This window comes from Miniopterus natalensis, chromosome 10 (genome assembly GCF_054644295.1).
Source record: "Miniopterus natalensis isolate mMinNat1 chromosome 10, mMinNat1.hap1, whole genome shotgun sequence".
Classification (NCBI taxonomy): Eukaryota; Metazoa; Chordata; class Mammalia; order Chiroptera; family Miniopteridae; genus Miniopterus; species Miniopterus natalensis.
In genome coordinates this window covers 65,171,434-65,192,114 of record NC_142090.1, presented here as the reverse complement: position 1 = coordinate 65,192,114, position 20,681 = coordinate 65,171,434, and the positions used below count along the sequence as shown (strand labels likewise).

Genomic DNA, 20,681 nt, shown 5'->3' with positions numbered 1-20,681 from the left:
CTCAGTGGATTAGAGCATCATCCCGTCCTGATACACCGAGGTTGTGGGTTCAATCCCTGGTCAGGGTACATATAAGAAACAACCAATGAATGTATAAATAAGTGGAACAACAAAAATCGATGTTTCTCTCTCTCTCTCTTCATCTCTCTCTCTATAAAATAAAAATTATATCTATAAAACCCATAATCTTCTAAAAATCCATCAACAATGTTCAATTCTCCATAACCGAGTATTCATTCTCACCTTTTAAATTATGTTTTTCATTATAAGCCACATACAGCCTGTTCACAAAAGCATCCTCAAAGCTAGCATGGCACAATACACATCAGTATGTATTACTTCCTAAAATAATATGTCTACATGAATTGCATGATGAATTTGACTCTTTGTAAACCTGTGAAGCGAGTACAATGAAAAACATCTTTTCTTTGAAAATCATCCTTCACAAATAAAACTACTTTCATTGTGAAAGGACCAGTGAGCCTCCATCATCCTTAAAAGAAACACAACTGAAATTACTTGAATGAATTCTTAATTTAGGAATTATATACACCTTACTAAAAAAAAAAAGAAATTCAAAGAAATCCATTTGGCAGTGATTCTTCTTTCCAACACCAAGAATTTTAAAGGGCTAAAAATGTTCAAGGATAAAATAATTTTTTTCACAACTACAGTAATACCTACTGAAGGGGAACTATTAAGTTTCAAAAACCATTTCTTACACAGCTCAAAGGCAAGTCAACATGAAAACAAATTTCTCCAGTTTGCCTTTTAAATTTTACATTAAAAATAACCCTCTCACATCCACGTTACTCTGTCTCTCCCTCTCTCTTCCTCTCTCTAAAAAAGAAAAAATCAGCCCAGCTGGCATGGCTTAGTGGTTGAGCATTGACCTATGATCCAGGAGATCCCAGTTTGATTCCCAGTCAAGGAACATGCCCGGGTTGTGGGCTCGATCCCCAGCAGTGGGCGTGCAGGAGGCAGCTGATCAATGACTCTCTCTCATCATTGATGTTTCTCTCTCTCTCCCTCTCCCTTCCTCTCTTTGAAATCAATAAAAATAAATTTAAAAAAAAAAAAAAAAAAAAAAAAGCCCTAGTAGGTGTGGCTCAGGGCTCAGATGGTCGGGTATAGTCCCATGCACTGACAGGCTGCCAGTTCGATTCCCAGGCAGGGCACATTCCCGGGTTGCGGCTAGATCCCTGGTTGGGGGCATGCAGGAGGCAGCATATCGATGTTTTGCTCTCACATGGGTATTTCCTTCTCTTTCTCCCTCTCCCTTCTCCACTCTCTAAAAAAAGTCAATAAAAAAATATTTTTAAGAAAATCCAACTAAAATACATTATAAGAACAAGACAGAAGAAAATAAGACAAAGAATCTAAAACTGATAAATTCCAGGGGGTGGGGATATGGTAGGAGTTAACTAATGCTTCAAATCTTAACTTTATAACAATTACAGGTCAATAATCAGACCAAATGAAAAAATTCTGCAAACAAGATAGCTGTTAAAACAACCAAATTAAGCTATAGGTTCCCAGTAGGCAGCTTCTAATGCTCTAGATGTATTTCAGGCAGAAATCATTACCCCAGAGGATTATTTGGCCCTAATTAAACAGAATTCTTCACCTAGCAAAGTGACAGTTGTATCAGAGATCTGATTTTTAAAAATAATACAGAGAACAAGAATAGAAGGAGATAGCAATTGGAAAGAAACTAACCTGCCCTGTGATTCTGCCTAACAAGGCCCATATTCCTTGCCCTTCACTTCGAAGTTTCCCATTCAGGTTTTGTAGTTCTTCTAAAGATTCACATAGCTACAATGCAAATAATTCAAATTAGTAAACCTTTAAAGTATATAGTAAAATATGTAAAAATATAATTATTTACCTATAAATATCCACTAATATCTGTATTCCACATAGTTTATGTACAATACAAGTCACAATACTACTGAGAGATGAGGCTATCCAATTAGTTAAGTCTCAACAAAATGTAAGCATTTTATGTTAGTATTTAATGACAATACCTATATTTATATATTGCTATCGTTCACTATATAATTTCACACACATTTTGCTAATTAATTCTTGTGACTGTCAAAACACATTTCTACCATATCCCAATGAGAAAACCAAAAAACAAAGGGCTTTTGTGACTTAGCCAAGATCATAGAACTACCAAGAACCCCCAGGTCTTCTGAATCTAATCCCAGTACTCTTTCACTACTGTTTGGGTAATTATGGGATATTTCTTTCTACTAATTTTTTATCACTTAAAATGTTATCTAACAATAATACCAGTTTTATATGCTCATGTTACTTATTACCTAACATCTTAACCACATTTTGCTTTTGTGCAATCTTTCTTTTTGAGGTCCCTCATCATTAGAACGAAGAGACAGAATAAAAATTTGAATTGGGAGGTATTTTTTTAATCAAAAGTAACATTACAAAAAATTCGAGATAAAAATAGTAATTTAATAATTAGTTTCTAAGTTTTCTACAAACTTAGAGAAGTTCCATAGTACAGGGGTTAGGAATAAGGAATGGAGTCAGACTGCTTGGCCTCAAGCACAAACTCCATGACTTGATGGTGTACATGGCCTAAGCAAATTACTTCACCTGTTTAGGACTCCGTTTCCTTCTCCAAAAATAGGAGCAATAAGGCAATAAGCATAACCCACATTATAAAGTTGAAGTGAGAATTAAATGAATGAATGTAAAATTCTCAAAATTGTGCCTGGCACATAACATAGCAAGTACTCAGTACGTGTTAGAGATGATAATGAAGATAATGAGGGGTGAGAGTTGTAGGGAAGGACCTAAAAACTCCAGAAAAATTTCAAAAGGAAAGATAAATAGTAATACTGTAAAATCACAAAAGAAATCACCAATAAGATCTCTTATATTATGTTGTTTGTTTTGTAGCCAACTTACCTTATTATATTCCACGTGAAGCTTTTCTTGTTCATTCTCTAATTTATCCTTTATATTTTTTTGTTCAGCCATATTTTCCTGAATTTGAATCATGCGCATATTCCTCTCTATATAAATTAAATATCAAAATTTACTTTAGTAGAAAATAAAAGCTGATGTACACAATACACAAAGGAAGAAGCTAGCCATAGAGATGATCACATGGATAAACCTACATTGTTTAAAACACTTTTAACTCTATTCACAAATACATGAACCTAGCATTTTACAACAACCCACAACTTATTAGGAAAATAAACATGCTTTTGCTTGATATATTCAGCATGGCTAATGAATTAAAAATTGACAGTATACCAAATATTTTCATTAACAAATTGTTCTCATTGAAAATGTTCACATAACAGTGTCTATACTGACCAAAATAATAATTCACAAAATCAGCAGTGAGAGCAGGTTGCTTGTGCTTTCTCCTTCCATCCACACTAGAACTAGTATCTGAATTGTCCACTGGGAAGATATCTGTACTGATCCCCATTAGTTCTGCTTTCCGCATCAGTTTACGAATGGCTGAAGCACTGCTAGTGAGTGGTCTGGGCAATTTTTCCCTTGGAACCCAGGCCTGGGGTCTGGTGGATCGGGCTAGTTCTGCTTTGGCACGATACTGCTGAAGCCGGGCATTGATCCTTGCCTATAAAAAATGTATACAAATTTTAAAATATATTAAAATGGAATAGACTCCTTATAATTTTTAATTCTGTGCTTAGAGAAAGTAAAGATAACACAGAATTCCCTGTATCAAGGCAATTATATCTATCCGTGGTCCTTAAGGTGCACTGTATAATTCTTGGGTTACAGTAAATTAGGTCTACTCCTAGTAACAACTCTTCTATTCTATGATCAGAGTTGTCACAGACTAATTTTATTAAGCTGTGGTTTCTCTTCTTAATAAATGCAACTGTGTCCATACTTACATTTAAAATGATGGGCAAACTGATCAAATCCTTTGTATAAACATTAAAACAGACTGAAAAGATGTGGTCAACATACTGCCCTCATAGAATACTTACTTCTAAGCCACATTTTTTCAATGAATTTGGAAACATGCTTTATAAATGGCTGCTCTGATGACTAGATGAGGAGCAATGTATTTAGCCACAAACTATATCTGCCATTTAACTTAATGACAACCCATTTCCTAAGTAACTAAATTTCATAACTATACTTTACATGCCAGTGGCAAACACCCACGAGGTCGGAAATACATAACCTCAAAAGAATAAGCATGAGTTTGGCATAAATTCCATACCTGTGCTTCTGGTGATAGCTGCTTCTCTCTTTCTTGTAGAGACATTTTACAATAGGACTGTAGAGCCAAGTAGTTTTTTCTCTTCCACTTTCTGTCCAACCTATCTGCATGTTGCTTACAATAAGCAAAAAATGGATCTGCTATATCCTATATCAAAAACGGGGAGAAAGTGAACATTTTTTACTCCAAAAGGTCATAAAAAACCCCAACACAATAGATAATTTTTAAAGACTCTCCAACAGTGTTATTTCTAAAATAAATTATAAAAGTAATTTATTCAGTGATAAAAACTGCTTCTTTAGAAACTTAATCCTGTATATCAACATCAAATTAACAATTTTTTTCTTTAAAGGGCCTTGTAGATTTAAACATACTTAAAACAAATCTTATGTATTATATTTAATTATACTTGTATACCTTAAAAAGGTCCTTTTTAAGATAAATAATATTTTAATAATCTAGGTGGAAATTATCATTAACTATTAAAGTTATGCATATATAGATTAGTATTATAAAACAATAATATATTCAGAAAATAGAGAACTAGCCAACACAGATAAGAGGGAAATTTCTAACTGGCTAGCAATACATGGACAAAAATGAATTAAGAAGGCCAGGCCCTGTCAATAAAACACTTTTAGGTATCCCCTTTACCTCTATATAACCCTAAAACCTTAAATGGAAATACAATGCTCTCATAGCCATCTTTCATGGTACTAGCTTAATGGCAATGGGTACATTTTTCATTCATAAAGAGTAAGGTACAATAAAAATAAAATAAATAAAATAAAATAAAATAATAAAATAAAATATAAAATAAAATAATAAAATAAAATAAAATAAAATAAATAATTCTATCAAAAACAGAAATATTTTTTAACTACATAGCCTAAAAAAAAAACTACCATGTGGTTGCTAATGAAATGACAGGTAGTCTTAAGGAGGAGAGGTAAAGATAAGCTATCCACATAGTTTTTATCTAAGTTATAGTAAAAGGGTCTCGTAGTGGGGTGAGGTTTACAACCCAAAGAGAAATGATGATACTAAAAAATAAAAATAAAAAAAATAAGAAAGAATAGAAAGAGAAATAATAACTAAAAAAGAATCTAAGGTGTCCTTAACATAAAGAATATATATGATGCACTTAGTGTGATATCCACAGATGTCAGACTGTAACACTGTGGATAAGGTCACAGGATTTAGAAATATAAAACCCTAGTTACAAGTTTTAGCTCCACCATTTTCTGGTTTTGTAGCTTCAAACAAGTTGCTAAACATCTCTGGGCCTCTGTTAACTCATTAATGAAATGGACTTAATAACTTCTTCATATAGCTATAAAAATAAAATACAAAAATGTCGATAGAAGACTGCATTCACACACACACACAAACACATCTGCTTTCTCACGACATGCTCTCAATCCTGGTGACAGAAAGTGCTAAATGGAAATAAAGATCTGAAGTATTTGTCCATTGTTTCAAAGTAGGAAAGGTTGAAATTGAGTTATCAGGTAGGATTCATGCTTGCATAGGTGAGTTAAACATTAGGACCAAGCCAGACTTAGGAAAAAGATCAGCCACCTTTGTTCTAAAAGATATCTGAAAGTGAGTAAGTAGCCCAAGTAATTTTGTTTTGTTTTGTTTTAATCAGTTAATTTTGGATTAAGGGACAATAAACCCTAATTCTACGGTTAGCATGACCAAGGGATTAATCTTGTTTAGAGAATGAAACAGATATATTATGCAAATACTAACTATTGTAGAAACCACTGCTTTCCAATTCTTCAGTTAGTACTAGAACCCTCTGAGTTTTTACTGGATGCATGGCTGCCCTGCTGGGAACACTCTTTCCCAGCCTCCCTTGCAGCTGGATATGGCCATGTGGTAAGTTCTGGCCAATGAGGTGTGTGAAATCTCCACACCCTTGAAAGAAAGCTGCCCACTCTTTTTGTTTTTAATTCTCACCCGAGGATATTTTTTCCATTGCTTTTCAGAGAGAGTGGTAGAGAGAGAGAAAGACAGAGATGTGAGAAAGACACTTTGGTTGCCTCCTGTGCACGACCCCTACTGGGGATCCAGCCCCCAACCCAGGCATGTGCGCTGACCAGGAAAGGAACCAGTGATCTCTGGGTGCATGGGACAACACACAATGAACTGAGCCACACCGGCCAGGGCCGTATATTGTTAACTCTTGAAGTTTTAGACCAGCGATCTAGGCAAAGCCTTTAAGAATAAACTTGTAAGTTTAATTTACGATGCATACCTATTGTAGGATATAATGGAGTCATGAGAAGTCTCACAAACATATTCATCAACTATAGGTTTACATAAACCTACCTCTTCTGCTGCTGCCTCTGAAAGCAGACCTTCCTTCTGGGCGCATGTCACGTGGAAATAGGCTCTGCACATCCCTGCATCACAGCTAATGCAAACTCCAGTTCTAGCAAAACGAGGGTCTTCACAGAAGCTACACTCCTACATTGGAATAACAGGAAAGTGCTCAGAGTACAAATATTTCCAGAATGAAGACAGCATTCTCATACAAAGCATCCACAAAATACAAAAAGTGAACCAATAGTAAGTATATCAATACAAACAATAACAGTAGGCAAGCCAAGAAAAAATTCTCTATGTGATTCAAATAAACCAAATTTCCACTGACATAATAATAATGATAATAATATTTGAGGGCTTACCATGTGCTAGGCACTATTCTAAGCACTTTACATATATTAATATCATTTCACAATATTCCACACTAATATGTGAATGAGGTAATATAAGTATTCCCACTTTACACATGAGAAAATTGAGGTGAAGATAGGATCAGGAATCCACTCAAAATAACACAAGAAATAACTGGAAACCAGTCTTCAAACCAGGTAATCTTACTTTACAGTTGATGCTCTTAACAATTAAGTTACACTGGGTAAGACAATATAATGCTGCTTGGGAAAAGAATGAAAATAAATAAAAAGTCAGAGAAAATTCACCAAAAGATCTAGGCATTACAAAGAAATCATGCATTTAAAAAATATCTTTAAGAGAATTAAAAGTGGTCTAAGTTAAGTGATATACAACATAGCCAATTATTTATATTATTTCTATATACTAAAGGGAAATGGTAAAATTAAAAGTATAAACTGCTGAATATATCCCAGGTCCCCTCCAAATTTATCTATTTTTCTTTTTAACTATCTTAACTACAGAGAGAAAAAATCTAGTCTCAAAATATATACTGCTCTGGAAATAGGAATCTTTATAAAAGAAAAACTTGCTAAATTGTGGAAAACTGCCAGTAGACAAGGAAGTACTAAATGTATTCTAAGTAAATTAAATATGACAAACATATAAAGGGCAAAAAGTTTCAGTAGGTACTAAAAATATCATTACAGTACTATAACAGTTAGTGACTACCGACTGGGTAGACATCAGCAGACTGACACATCGGCAATGAATGAAAATAGCAGAAATAGGACTCTGGGTACCGATGTGAAAACACTCCCAAATCCTGATACTCTACTGCCTAGTTAAGGGTCCTTTTCCAATAATAGTGTGTATGCTATGAAATACCAGCAAACAGTAACCTAAACTTGATACCAAAAAAGAGAAAGAGGAAATAGAAGAAGAGAGGGCAGGAGAGAAAGAGAGAAATTAAATTATTTAAAGGATGTCAATACTATGACTAGAACCAAATTGTAATATGGTAAAATTGAGCAAGGGATGTCAGAGTGAACACAAAGAAAACTTCCCTAACGATAAAGTGTTATAAGAGTACAGAACAACCTGTCAGAGAAAATGGAGTATTCCTCAATTGCCTAAATCATTTAAAATGCTAGGGAACTAAGCAACTGAGAACACTAGGGAGAAAGTACTCAGGATTAGGAAACAGGCAGACAATGTGGTCCAGAAGAGCTGTCCCTGCTATAATTCACAACACTGCTAGATTCTGCAGATGAGCTGGAGAATACAAAATTCTCCACCCCATTTCCGAGTAATACTTCAAAACAGAATCAAGTGATAATGAAAAAGTCAACTGACAACTGGGCATTTAATAACTCTTCAGTCTGGAGGTCACTGCTCACTTCACTTATATGAAGTAATGTCTAGTTACTGTTTTTTGTTTCTAGATTTATATTTGTGATCATAATGTATGCCTATTAAAAAATGACTCAAGCTAGTCCCTTCTAGCTCTGTGCTTGTGAATTATGGAGCTGCTATCAAAAAGTAGTAACTTCTACTTCCAATAATGGTGGACTAGGTAATTTGTATTAGTGTGGCTCAACTAGAAAATGTGGACAACAGTTATTTAACACTATAGCTTAAAGGCATCAGAGAGGTAACAAGATAGTGCAGAATTACCTGAAGACCAGAAAAGTAAGTGCAGTGGTTGGGCCTGCTTTTCTCCCTGGGGGCTTTAGCTAATTATGGAGGGGGCAGCTGTGAATAGTTTAACAAACATTACCCAAACTAAAGCACAAAATTACTGGAGTGCAGGGGGGCAGGGGGAGCATGGTGGTGGTTAGAGCCAAAGGAATATATTCTGAGTATAAATAGCAGAAACTGTCAAATTTCTAAATGTTCAATATAAAAATTTCCCAACAATCTATGAATTCTCCACCTCACCTTTAATATGTTACGGATGCTATTCAAGAGTCTTCCTTCCCAATTTCCCAATAAACAGTAATGAAAAGAGAACACAGAAGTGCCCAGTTAGTTCTAGTATTCCAGGAAGTTTGTAGTAATTATATACCTAAGTTTAAATTAGTAAGTGGGTATTTTTATCATTGATAATCCTAAAGGTCAGTCAACAAAAACCAATTTATGATCAAGGTTGAGAATCATTTGCTCAGCAGGTTATGTAGGGTTATGTAGTCGTAACGATAAAACCAGTCCTTGAGTGCTTCCTCTACTCTTTTTCACAATTTTGATAAATTCCACTTCCAAAGTAAAATCAGAGATTAGGTTTGTATTTGACCCAACTAATTAAAACTAAGGATTTCAGCCCTGCCGGGCATGGCTCGCGGTTGAGCGTCGACCTAGGATCCAGGCAATCGGGGTTCGATTCCCGGTCAGGGCACATGCCCGGGTTGCGGGCTCAATCAATGACTCTCTCTCATCATTGATGTTTCTCTCTCTCTCTCTCTCCCTCTCCTTTCCTCTCTCTGAAATCAATAAAGATATATTTAAAAAAAATTAAAAAAAAAAAAAATAAGGATTTCATCTGGAAACTCACTATATACTAGGCAGTGTGTTAAATGCCAGGGAAATAGCAGTAGTATCAATTACCACTTTACCCCCACAGGTTATTCTAAATTAAAAATACCTGGAAGAATTTATACATTTTTAGCTTTCTGAGAAAATTACTATAAATAATAAATGACATAATGCTAACTGTTATACAAACAGCATGATTACTAATAAAGCATCTCTGTGGTCAATATAAGTAAAAAGCCATGTAAACTAGTAAGTAAAAACTTTCTCTTTTAGACAATCAAAAACACTGTCTCACCTTGGCACCGTATTTGGAATAGTTCATTTCAGTTAGAGTTACTGGTCGTAATTTGTCAATATCTCCAAATGCTACTCCAGGAACATACAGGGCACAAACAATGTGAACCCATCTACAAGGAGAGAACATACAATTTTTCTATCAAACCCTTTTATAAAATGTCCACATGGAAAATACACATAAAATATATACCATCTCAAATAATTACTGAAAGAGTTCTATGGTCAGATTTCAAAATCTCAGACATAAAACTAAAGAATATGGAACACATATAGGATATTATCATTTAGTTACAGAAAAAGTGACTAAAATAAGCACTACTTTTCTATCTGCTTAGTCAAAGCTGAATTAACAATGACCTTTCATTTAAAATTCACTGCACTTTGCATTTATCTGTTAGTCTTAAATATTTGCACAAACCATTACTCATATGAAACAAAACATCATTTTCATACGCATGAAAAAGTATTCACATTCATTATTTTAAGTACTTTGAGAATTAAGAATCCTAATTTAAGAACTGTGAAGTTACTCTGCAGTAATTAGGTAAAATTGTTTCTGTTACTTTTTTTCTAAAGGCTGTTAGATAATCCTTAAGGACATATTTTAAAACAATTTTTGGTATGCATTTTCACTTTCTTCCCAGGTTAAAGCTAACTGCTAGAAAACTGTACAAAACAGTTATAATAATATAAGGAAGTCATATTTCATTCACTCATCTCTTAACAACACAACTTACATATTAAAACTTATATCCCCCACATAAAATTTTTTTAAAATCTGAATGATGCAGCAACACTAAACAAAGAATGCTCAAAGTTTCAGTACACGAAAAAGAACAAATCAGGTTGATTCTGGTCATTTTTAACTGCTCTGAACCTTTTGTAATATATTAGGCAGTTTCACTTTGCTCTCAACCAAAATATGGATCATTGGACTTTGATATTTAAATAGATCTATATCACTTCCGTAAGAAAGAGGGTAAAAGTGAGAGGGCAAATCTCTCTTAACCTTGTGAATATATTAACAACAGCTTCTCCTTTATCACAGCTTAGAGGCTATGATTGCTACATGGTTCTGTTTTGTGATGCACTATGAGTTTTAAATAAATAATACTAAGAATCATTTTATAGAAGTACCGGGGAAAATAGTTACACATCTTTAAAAATTATCTTTTTTATTAGAAAAAACTCCAAAGTTTGAGATTTTTCTTGATAGAATGTTTTAATCCAACCTCCCAAATGCATCCTGTGGAGTTCAATATAAAGATACACATCTCCAACAAGCAGCTTTCTCAATTTAATTTGAGCAGTTTTTTCATGCTCCACTGGTGTGTTAAATGCTGCTGTACTCTACAGGAGTTTATCTTTGATAAACCCAACAGCTGGCTGCTTGATGCAGACTGACCTTCTTAAAATGTCTTAGTACAAGTTACACAAGCGTTACAGATACAATCACCATTTCAGTGTGACTGGCATACAAGTGTATCCTTCCCCCCAGCCATTCATGAGAGGATGCCAACATGAGTCTTTATTAAAATGCAGATCAAAAAGCTGAGGCAGTGTTGGTCCTTATTGATACCTGTTATAAAAGATTTTTTGTTCATTGTTTAGCTGCACATGCTTTAGAACTTTGTAATTAAGGCAAATTGGGAAATCAAAAAGGAATAATCTTCCTTGTTACTTTACCATCCATTTTGGTTGGAGCTATGATGACAGATGTTGATTGGGGAAAGGAGCAGAAAACAAGCACCACATAAAACCACCAAAAAATGAAGAGTCAGAATTGTCATTCTAGCATAGAAACTATTGATAGATTCTTTTAAACTCACATATTTTAATAAAGCAAACTCAGTAGAAAGATACATCTCAAAAGACTCATTTCAGAATAGGAACTATATTCATCTATCAAGTTTGATTCCGAATAGCCTTGAATCTGTCGTGCCTTTACAACATATAAAACAAATTCACTTCCAGTATGTTATTTTCAGTCCTTTACTTATTCATCCACTAATTAGTTACTAAGAGCACCCCAGGCAGTCTGGAAGTCATGATAATGAATGTGAAGTGCTGCAGCGTGGTGCCTAGCATGCTATCTCTAGATATTAGAGTATGTCTAGTATTTCCCATAATCAGGTTTATTAAACCTCTTAAGACAGGGTAAAATACTCCAAGAAATGAAAAATTTAATGACAAGAATATACTCATGGTTTTCTCACATCCAGTCCCATCATTTTCTATGGAGAACTGGTGGCTACCATCAGAAACAGGGAAACAAGTCTAATTAGCCCATGTGACAGAGATCAATTTCAAAACTTTTTTAATACTTTCTATTCATTGTTCTTTCTTTTCCCCTGTTTTCTGTGTGAAGCTAGAATACTAAATGTATTGTCAAATCTTCTTGGCTATGTTTTATGCCTTGGATCAAGCTAGTGTTACATTCTTCAAGCTTTAAGACCTATAATTTCCACTATAGTCTATAGGTGAGTGTGGACATAAACATAAATAAATTGGTCGAACAGTATAAAAGAACTTTTGCCAGACTGCACAATCAAGGGAGATGCGAGGTCCACAGGAGCCAATACAAAAATCTCTCAGTAAATCTAAATGGTTAAAGAGGCCTCCCTTTTCTTCATTCACAACTTTACCAGTGGCTTTGTGGACTGTGATAGCATCAAGGGACAGCTACTTTAAAGTTTTCCAATAGAACTTTAAAATTATTAACAAAACAAAAAAATTCTCCTCCCTGAAAGGAAGCTCCCTGTTTTCCAAAGTTGCCTTATTTATTCGCCACAACTTACCACCATAAACTTCAACTCGCAGAACTGAAGAGTTACCAGAAAGGATTTATGCAGCGGGTACTCAGATTATTTTAAATAAGGAGGATAATATTTTTAATAAGAAAGCACTAGTGATAGCGGAAGTAACAGCGGTAGCAGCAACAGCAGCAGCCGAACTACAGAGACATCCAATGAGCACTTATGTTTCAGAAACTGTATAATTGTTTTATATGAATCATCTTATTTAATCTTCTCAAAAATGCTAAGGACACAGAGACACAGGAAGGTTAAGTAACTTGACTAAAAGCAGAGTTACTAAGAAAAGACAAGAACCCAAATACAAGTAGTCCAACTTGAAAGCACACACTTTAAATGCAGTACTATACTCCCTAATTCTAGGCCAAAGTCAGTCCAAACATAAAATGATGCCCATGTCTATGATATATACCACAGACTCTTGTCAATACATCATATCATTTGTTATGTATTTCTTTTATTTTAGTTTTTGGGTGGGCAGTGAGGAAGAGGAGGTAAGAAGGTTAGCCATTTTTCCTAGACATCAACACACAAGGTGCTCCGAGAGTTCATGGTAGAGTACGTCCCAACAACGTGACATGGCAACATTCCTCAAGGGCCTGTGTACCAACTGAGGCAAAAATGGGGAAAGTAAGAAAAACATTTTTTACTTTACTAAAGTAACATTTATTTTATTTAAAATCCTATCCTTTATTTTGGGACACAATGTATCCTATCCTTTCCAATGCTAAAATATAAGAAATGATGGGTGATAATGTGCATAGGTTTTGTTCTTGATAAAATATTACACACATTTGATAAAAATACTGAAGTACCCTTATGTGACAAAATAAAAAATGGAGCATCCCCTATTATAAGGAAGGGTGAGAGTGGGAAGTAATCCACAAAATACAAAAAGTTAGGGACTACTCTTACATTTCAGTCATCCATCCAAGGTGGGAGTCTCCTGAGGAAAAACATGAAAGATGTCAACACTATTTTGATGACAACTGCTCGCAGGGGATAATCAAGATGGGTATGAATACAATAGTGAAAAGAACAGAGGTCTGTGCCAGTTAACAATTTATTGCCTCAGCTCCAAACCCACCTTTCCACATCTGCTCTGCAAGAAGGGACAGAAGCCCTTCAGCAGGCGTTTCTGCTTTACAGTGAGCACGTGCCCAGCTCCCTTAGGGTGCTGGAGGACATTGTGGGAGGAAAGGGCTTCTCCGCAGGGATGGGGGTAGGGAGGAGGGCATCCACCAGAGCCCTGCCCCAGCCACACGCATCATCCCTCAGTGACCTTGCAGGCCTCGCCTGGAGATCTCTTTTCTGTGGCCCTTGCAACATAGACACCACATATAGCACCCTGGCTCCCTCTGCAATCTGTGTTCAGCCATCTGTACTCGCCAAGAACCACAGATTAGTTCTGGCCAAGGCAAACCAGCAAACGTCTCTACCAACCAATGGCTGCAACTACACCTTCTCCAGCAAGGTCTGAATCCCAGCCTGGGAGAAGGGGGTTATCCTTCCAATCTTTCAGAGTTCTTTTATATGTTATGGTTCCTTTTTTATCATAGCTTACTAATGCTTTAATTTCAAATTCCCCTTTTAAATCACTATGTAGGTTCTGTCTCCTGATATATTCTTGGAGTCAAACCAGATATGGGTTCAAACTGGACCAGCTTGTGGTTTTGAGAAAATTAAAATCACTTAAATGATCTGAGCCTTAGGTGCTACCCCTATAAGATCAGAAACTATAACATGTCCTACCATAGGTTTAATATTAGGATTAAATAGGCTAATGGGTATAAAGGCAAATGGAGGTACTCAATAAATGGTCTTTCCTCCTCCCCGCTCTGATCTTTAGCCTACTGTTCATTTACTCAGTGCCAAGAAGATACAAAAATGCAATCCAATGAAAGGAAGTAAAACACAGAAAATCAGAGTAAAAGAACACAGTAGTCAGAAGCAGATACATTATAAAGCAGGCATATTAACCCAAAAGAATTATGACATCAACCTTCCAGCATCTGTCTCCTTGAAAATCCCATCCTGATTGGGACACAGTTCACAGCTGGGGGAAACACCACATTTACAGGCATCACAAAACCATGGTTCAGTGGAGTTTTCAGAAGCTGAACTCATAATAGAGTCACTCTCTCCATCAACTCCATAGCAACCTAAAAAAAGAGAAAAGTATGATTAAGTAATTTGTTTTTTTAAACTTACATTTATAAAATCACAAAAGAAAAAGAGAAGGAAAGTAGAGCAAAATTCTGAAAAAATAGTTTATAATGATGATTTTAATGTCAAAACACAAAGATGAAATCATTTTATAAAAAATGCTTTTTCACCTACTATAGTATACGCAATAAAATAAATGACTTTTTAAAATAGTTTTAGACGTACTGGAAAAGCATTAGGAAGTGGAAAATGTACATACAGTTCTTTTAAAAATGTTTAATTGAAAATACTTAAATATGAGTTTTCACTAATAAAATATCAGACTGAGCCTAGGAACTATTGATTAGTAAATATTTTTTTAGCTCCCTTTGTATAGGACATTAAAATATACATAGATGATCACATTCATGTAAAACAAACATACAAACAAAAAAGCCTCAGATCTGATTTTGGAGGTGGCAGCTTAAAACAAACTCCATATAGCCATAAATGTAAAGTAAGTATTAAGAAGGGCTACAGAACATTTGAACACTTCAGACTAGAATCAGACAAGCTGAGTTCCATTCACAAATGGAACCTCTAGCTATATGAGGTATTTTTTTCTTTTTAAACATTGATAATTCTATCTTCTATAAAAATTTATTTATAACTGAAATGAATGAAAATATTCCTCTTCTCATTCACTAATAACTCCTATTCTGAAAGGAGTTAATGTGATAAAAATCTTTAAGATACTCATGAACATAACAAATAAACTTTAGCATAGTACTTTACATTTTAGAGTAGGAATGTTATACTTCAGCTACCTCCCAATTAGCAAAAGCAAGAAGTTTCCTTATTAACTAAAATATACGTCTGAAATTATAAGTAATATTTAAGGTTACTATTTGGGTTTTCAGATCTGTGTAAAATATGTATAAAATCAAAAAGATTTTCCCTGGTCTTGAGCTTAAAAAAAGTAGATTAGATGTCAAAGATGTAAGCCAACAGGAAATTCAGGCAGGACAACACTGTCAACATCTTGTTAAAATCAGGTTTCATCATGAAATTTCCTAAAACTCAATTTTGTCTATAAACTCAGCATTGATGAGGCTCTCAGTACCTGACAAACCAACCAAATTCACTAGGAAGTGATGTCACATCTATAGTGAATAATTTTTTCTCAGTATAAAGATACCAAGAAGAATGTATTGGCACCAAAAAGTGCTGATGATCATGGAATCCAGTAAAGGGGAATTGGAAAGTTGAGAGATAATTTCACCCAGACTATAAAAAACTATCCTGTTCTAGTGATGAGTTACAATAAAAATCATTCTCTGGTTACAACAGTGATTCCTAAATAACTTTCTTTTTCCTAAATGGTGCTGGACACACACCTTTATATAATCCAATTTCTCTTCTTCTGGAAAGAAAGACATGCCCCTCAAGTTAAAATGTCCTTAGAGAAGCAATTTAATGCACCTACAGTTGAAATGGATTACAACTTAATTCTGGTCCAGATGTATGCCCTTGTGATCTTTAGGCTAGGGCATTTTTCTGATCTTCCAACACATGTATTACCTCTCAAGATACATTCGTTGCTTCTACAGATAGTCAAGTATCAACCATCCCAGGACACGGCCCATAAAATGAAGACATTAGATAATCCACTATGAGAAAAATATATAAATAATGATCATCTCTCAAAAGGCTTCACCACTTAAGTAAGTTTATATATCCAATGTAAGGTCATGTGATTGTTTGAACTGACTATACACTAAACAGACAAAAAGGGCCTATATTGGAGGGTGCTTTCTTACAACCACCAAAGATACCCAAATTAAAATGAATAAATAACTATGTAAATAAGTAAATGCTGAGTCAAACAAATCACTCAGAAAGAAAAAAGAACGACATACAACTAGTAAATAATTTTAAAGTACCATTAATTTACTAGATGTCATTAATAGGTCAACAGTCATATGTAAATATTTCATTCATACATTACTACTATTCAATACAGACTATAATTAAAATAATCTAGTAGGCAGAAAACTAAAAGCTGATTTGCAATTATGATTTACATAAGCTGCCTCAAAAACTCCAACAATTACTATCATCATTAAGCTAGTCATGGCTTTATAGTAGTGAAACTTAATATAATGTAGAAGTCACATAAAAGAATGCCAAAGAAAAGATTTTAAAGAAACTAGAGTATACCAGATAAGCAAAGTAATCAGAATTCATTAATTTCTTTAATATCATTAAATTGTGGTTGGTAATCTTCATCACTTCTGTTGATATACATAAATTTTTAAAATGAAAAATAAAATTAAAAGGAAATAGTTTCCTTTTTGGAAGCAGTTATTATTGATTGTCACCCATAAAAGACAATTTTTCAGTAAAGGCAACAGTAAGCAAAACATTGTATTTAAAGAAAAATCATAAAACGAAATAAAAATAGTCAGTCTGCTTTTTCAAAGGATTATGCAATAATGCAAGGGGGAAAAATCTATTTTCTTTACAAAATAATGTTCCCTGTGAAACCAGTTCTTTCATCTGTATTCACACAAAGGCGGCAATTACCAAAATAATAAAGCCCCAAGGGGCTATCCATTTTATTCCTTTCATTCACCAAAGTCAAGGTAAATCACAGCAGTTCACTTTTTTAGAATAAAGCAAAATTTCAATTCTACTTTTTAGAAGAATATATTACACACATAGCAAACATTTGCACAGAGATTTAACCACCTAGGAACAACCTCCAAAATGATTCTGAGAGTCTCTCCTGGAAAATTTCTACTTGTAAGCTAGAAAATTGGTATCATGCAAGCTCAAAAAACATCCAGCAAGTGGATAAGTATCTCTTCTTCAGCTTCATTGCTGCTGAAAAATAACCCATATCATGTAATCACCTTTACAGGATTCTTCCCTTGCCTTTCACCTGCCACTTTCCCCATATTTCCTCCATACCTATTGGGTTTACTCAGCTCTAGACCAAAGTTATAGCACTTAATATCCACTCGAATCTATTTTAATTAGTGACTAAATACATTTTTAAATCATTTTTCCTTCCATACAAAACAGAATTTAAACTACCATAAAACAGTGTTTGCTCTCTTTTACCTATCTAATTCTGAGTAAGATATGCCAAAAGTGCATCTTCAATGTGATTATGGAAAAAAATTTTTATATAGGTAAATATAAAATAAAAAGTTTATAAACATAAAATCCATTTCAGATGGATTAATCATGTTTTCAAATGAGTAAACACAGAAAGCATGTTTCTATGGCTATCTGATTAGGATCAACATATAAGTAACACATGCATCCTACACAAATCATAGTTAAGGGAAAATAATATAAAATGTGTTTACAATTGTTTTGAATTATACAAGAGTATGCATAGTCCAAATAAGTGGAAATTTTCCCCATTTAATTTGTCACAAGGGACCAAAAGACCTGCAGTTTTCTGTCTTCTGTCTATATAACTGGACAAACTGCGTCTCTGAGACTGAATCACCTCATCTGCAGTATGTATTTATATCTATCCTAACTATCTCTAGTATAGAAAGGGAAAAAATAGGAACACAAAGTTGCCATATAAAAACTTAAAACAGTTCTTAGTTATTTAACATCTTATCACTAAACCTCTGATTACAAAATCCACTGAAAGATTTTAAAGTGAGTCATGTTGTTTATGAGAAATGAACTTATACATGTACCTGTCAGAAATATATCCTAAAGCATAAAAGAACCAACTTTATTACCAGTAAACACTCATGCAGATATATTTCTGCATACACTAAGAAATAAAAATGGTGTAGGGCTAGGCTAACAGCAGAATGAAAACTAAACAGGAGGAAAACATCGCTCAGCAGACCTGATCTGATTTAATGCCTAACAACTAAAATTAAGGGTAATTGCTGGCAAGTGCACTACCCAGTGCTCTGCCATATACTGTGACACATACCTGACATTTTTCCTCCGACATGGTGCAATCAGTGTATCAGGACAACTGACAGCACAGTCAGGGGTACCCTAGTATTACAAGTCAGTTACAAGATCTTGTCACAAAGGTGTTTACACTGACAGTCTGGAACCCTTCCATTTCAAAAAGAAAGGAGATTTATCTACATTTAGATGAAGTGAGTCCTCTGAAAACTAATTAGACAATCATACATTTAAAAAGCAACATCTGGAATACTATCTTTTAGCAAACCCTCAACTTAAAAGTCTCTCTTCATTATGACTGCTTCAGGACTATGTTTAACAAGGAGGAGGCGGAGGAAAAGAATGACACAGGAAACACATCAAAACACTAACTGTGGTGGCCTGGATATTAGGACCAGTAGAAACAAATTTTCTTCTCTCTGTTCTCTATTTCCCACGTTTTATTTAGCATCCATGTATTATATTATGATGCGTAAAATGTTTCTCTCTGAAATAAAGCAGCTGTTTATGTTTAGCTATGAGATCTTTAAGGGAAAGATGCATGGCTGAGTTACAATGTGGAAATCTGCAGGCACCTGAATTTGAAAAAAGCAAACAAACCTTAGCAACACTAGTTTCCTATTACGCTTTAGAAAATTTCCCCTTTCTCTGGATTAATTAATTTTAGATGAAAATTCATGTAAGGACTTAAAAAGTAGTAGAGAAAGATCTATAAATGTGACTGTATAAAAGAGAGCATTCTAAACACTGAAAAATATCACAAAATGAAAAGGTACAGGACAGGATGGAAAATAACTGTAACATACAGCAGGCAAAGGATTAACTATATTTTAAAAAAGAATTCTAATAAGTCAGTGAGAAAAAGACAACCTATTAAGAAATGACTAAGGAAATGTAAAACAAGTAACAAAATAAAGTGCAAATGGCTTCTTGGGGAACCTCATCACAGGTTTGACCCAGGAACTGGACCTGGGCAGCTGGGGGCTTCCCACTCCCCTTCAGTTTTGGAATGTGCATTTCCCTGCACTAGAAGCTGTCCAAGGCCTTAAGCCTGAGATAGAAATGTGCTGATGAGATTATCTGGACTTGGTACTTGACTGTCCCTAGTTAAGGCTTCTATGGAAGCTTTTGAGATTCTGGCCAGCAGGTGCAAAAAACTCATCTTGTGGCTGCCCATGACACACCTCCCACGTTCTTTGGCTTACTAAACCTGCCACCTACCAATCCGGGTAATCTGCCTTTTCTTCAGTGGCTCCCTGCCCTCCAGCATAAGGGGCCAGTTCTCCTTCTATCTCACTGGCCAGCCACATGTTCCCCAGTCCCAACATCTTACCTACACCCAGACGGCTTAAAGCCAAACTTATACTGTCTACCTGAAAACCTATTCCTCTCTTGGATCACTGCAATGGTCTCCCTAAACCATCTTCCTGATTTCCACCTTAGACCTACTAGACCACTTCAGTCTACTCTCAATCCAACAGTCAGAGTGATCCCTCCAAAATATAAATCAAATCAGATTAATCCTCTGATCAAAACTCATGTATGTCTTCTTATACCCATCACAGTAAAATCTAAAATCAGTACTATGACCTGCAAGGCCTCACCTGGTTTGTCCCAACCTCTATCCTGCCAAGAACCAGCTCGCTCACTCAGTTCTAGCCATACCAATCTCTGCCATTATACAAACACTCCAAGTATGTTCCCACTTCACGAATTTACACTCACTACTCTCTCATACTAGAGTGTTCTTCCCCCAAACATTCATAGGGCTTCTCCCTCACATCCTTCAGGTCACTGCTCAAATATCACCTTATTAGACAGGATTTTCTATAAATACTGACCTCTAACTATCTACTCAACCACCCACATCCATAGCATTCCCAATACTCCAATGTCCAGATCACCACCTGATATGTATTTATTTATTATTTTTTCATTGCCAGTCTCTGTTACCAAACATTAAGCTCCATGAAGTCAGCAACTTCTATATTCTGGTTATTTCACATGTGCAA

General features: G+C 34.9%; 1 protein-coding gene across 1 annotated transcript in view; it reads right to left on the bottom strand.

Annotated features, from left to right (window-relative positions):
- Window positions 1-20,681, bottom strand: part of PHF14 (PHD finger protein 14) — a 138,269-nt gene that overhangs the window by 98,965 nt on the left and 18,623 nt on the right. Inside the window, exons 5-11 of the mRNA XM_087821184.1 lie at window positions 14,573-14,732; window positions 9,756-9,867; window positions 6,581-6,718; window positions 4,244-4,390; window positions 3,355-3,625; window positions 2,938-3,044; window positions 1,720-1,815 (exon numbers count right to left, since the gene is read on the bottom strand). Of these exons, the coding sequence (XP_087677310.1) occupies window positions 1,720-1,815; window positions 2,938-3,044; window positions 3,355-3,625; window positions 4,244-4,390; window positions 6,581-6,718; window positions 9,756-9,867; window positions 14,573-14,732 (1,031 nt within the window). The remainder of the gene's footprint in view (window positions 1-1,719; window positions 1,816-2,937; window positions 3,045-3,354; window positions 3,626-4,243; window positions 4,391-6,580; window positions 6,719-9,755; window positions 9,868-14,572; window positions 14,733-20,681) is intronic.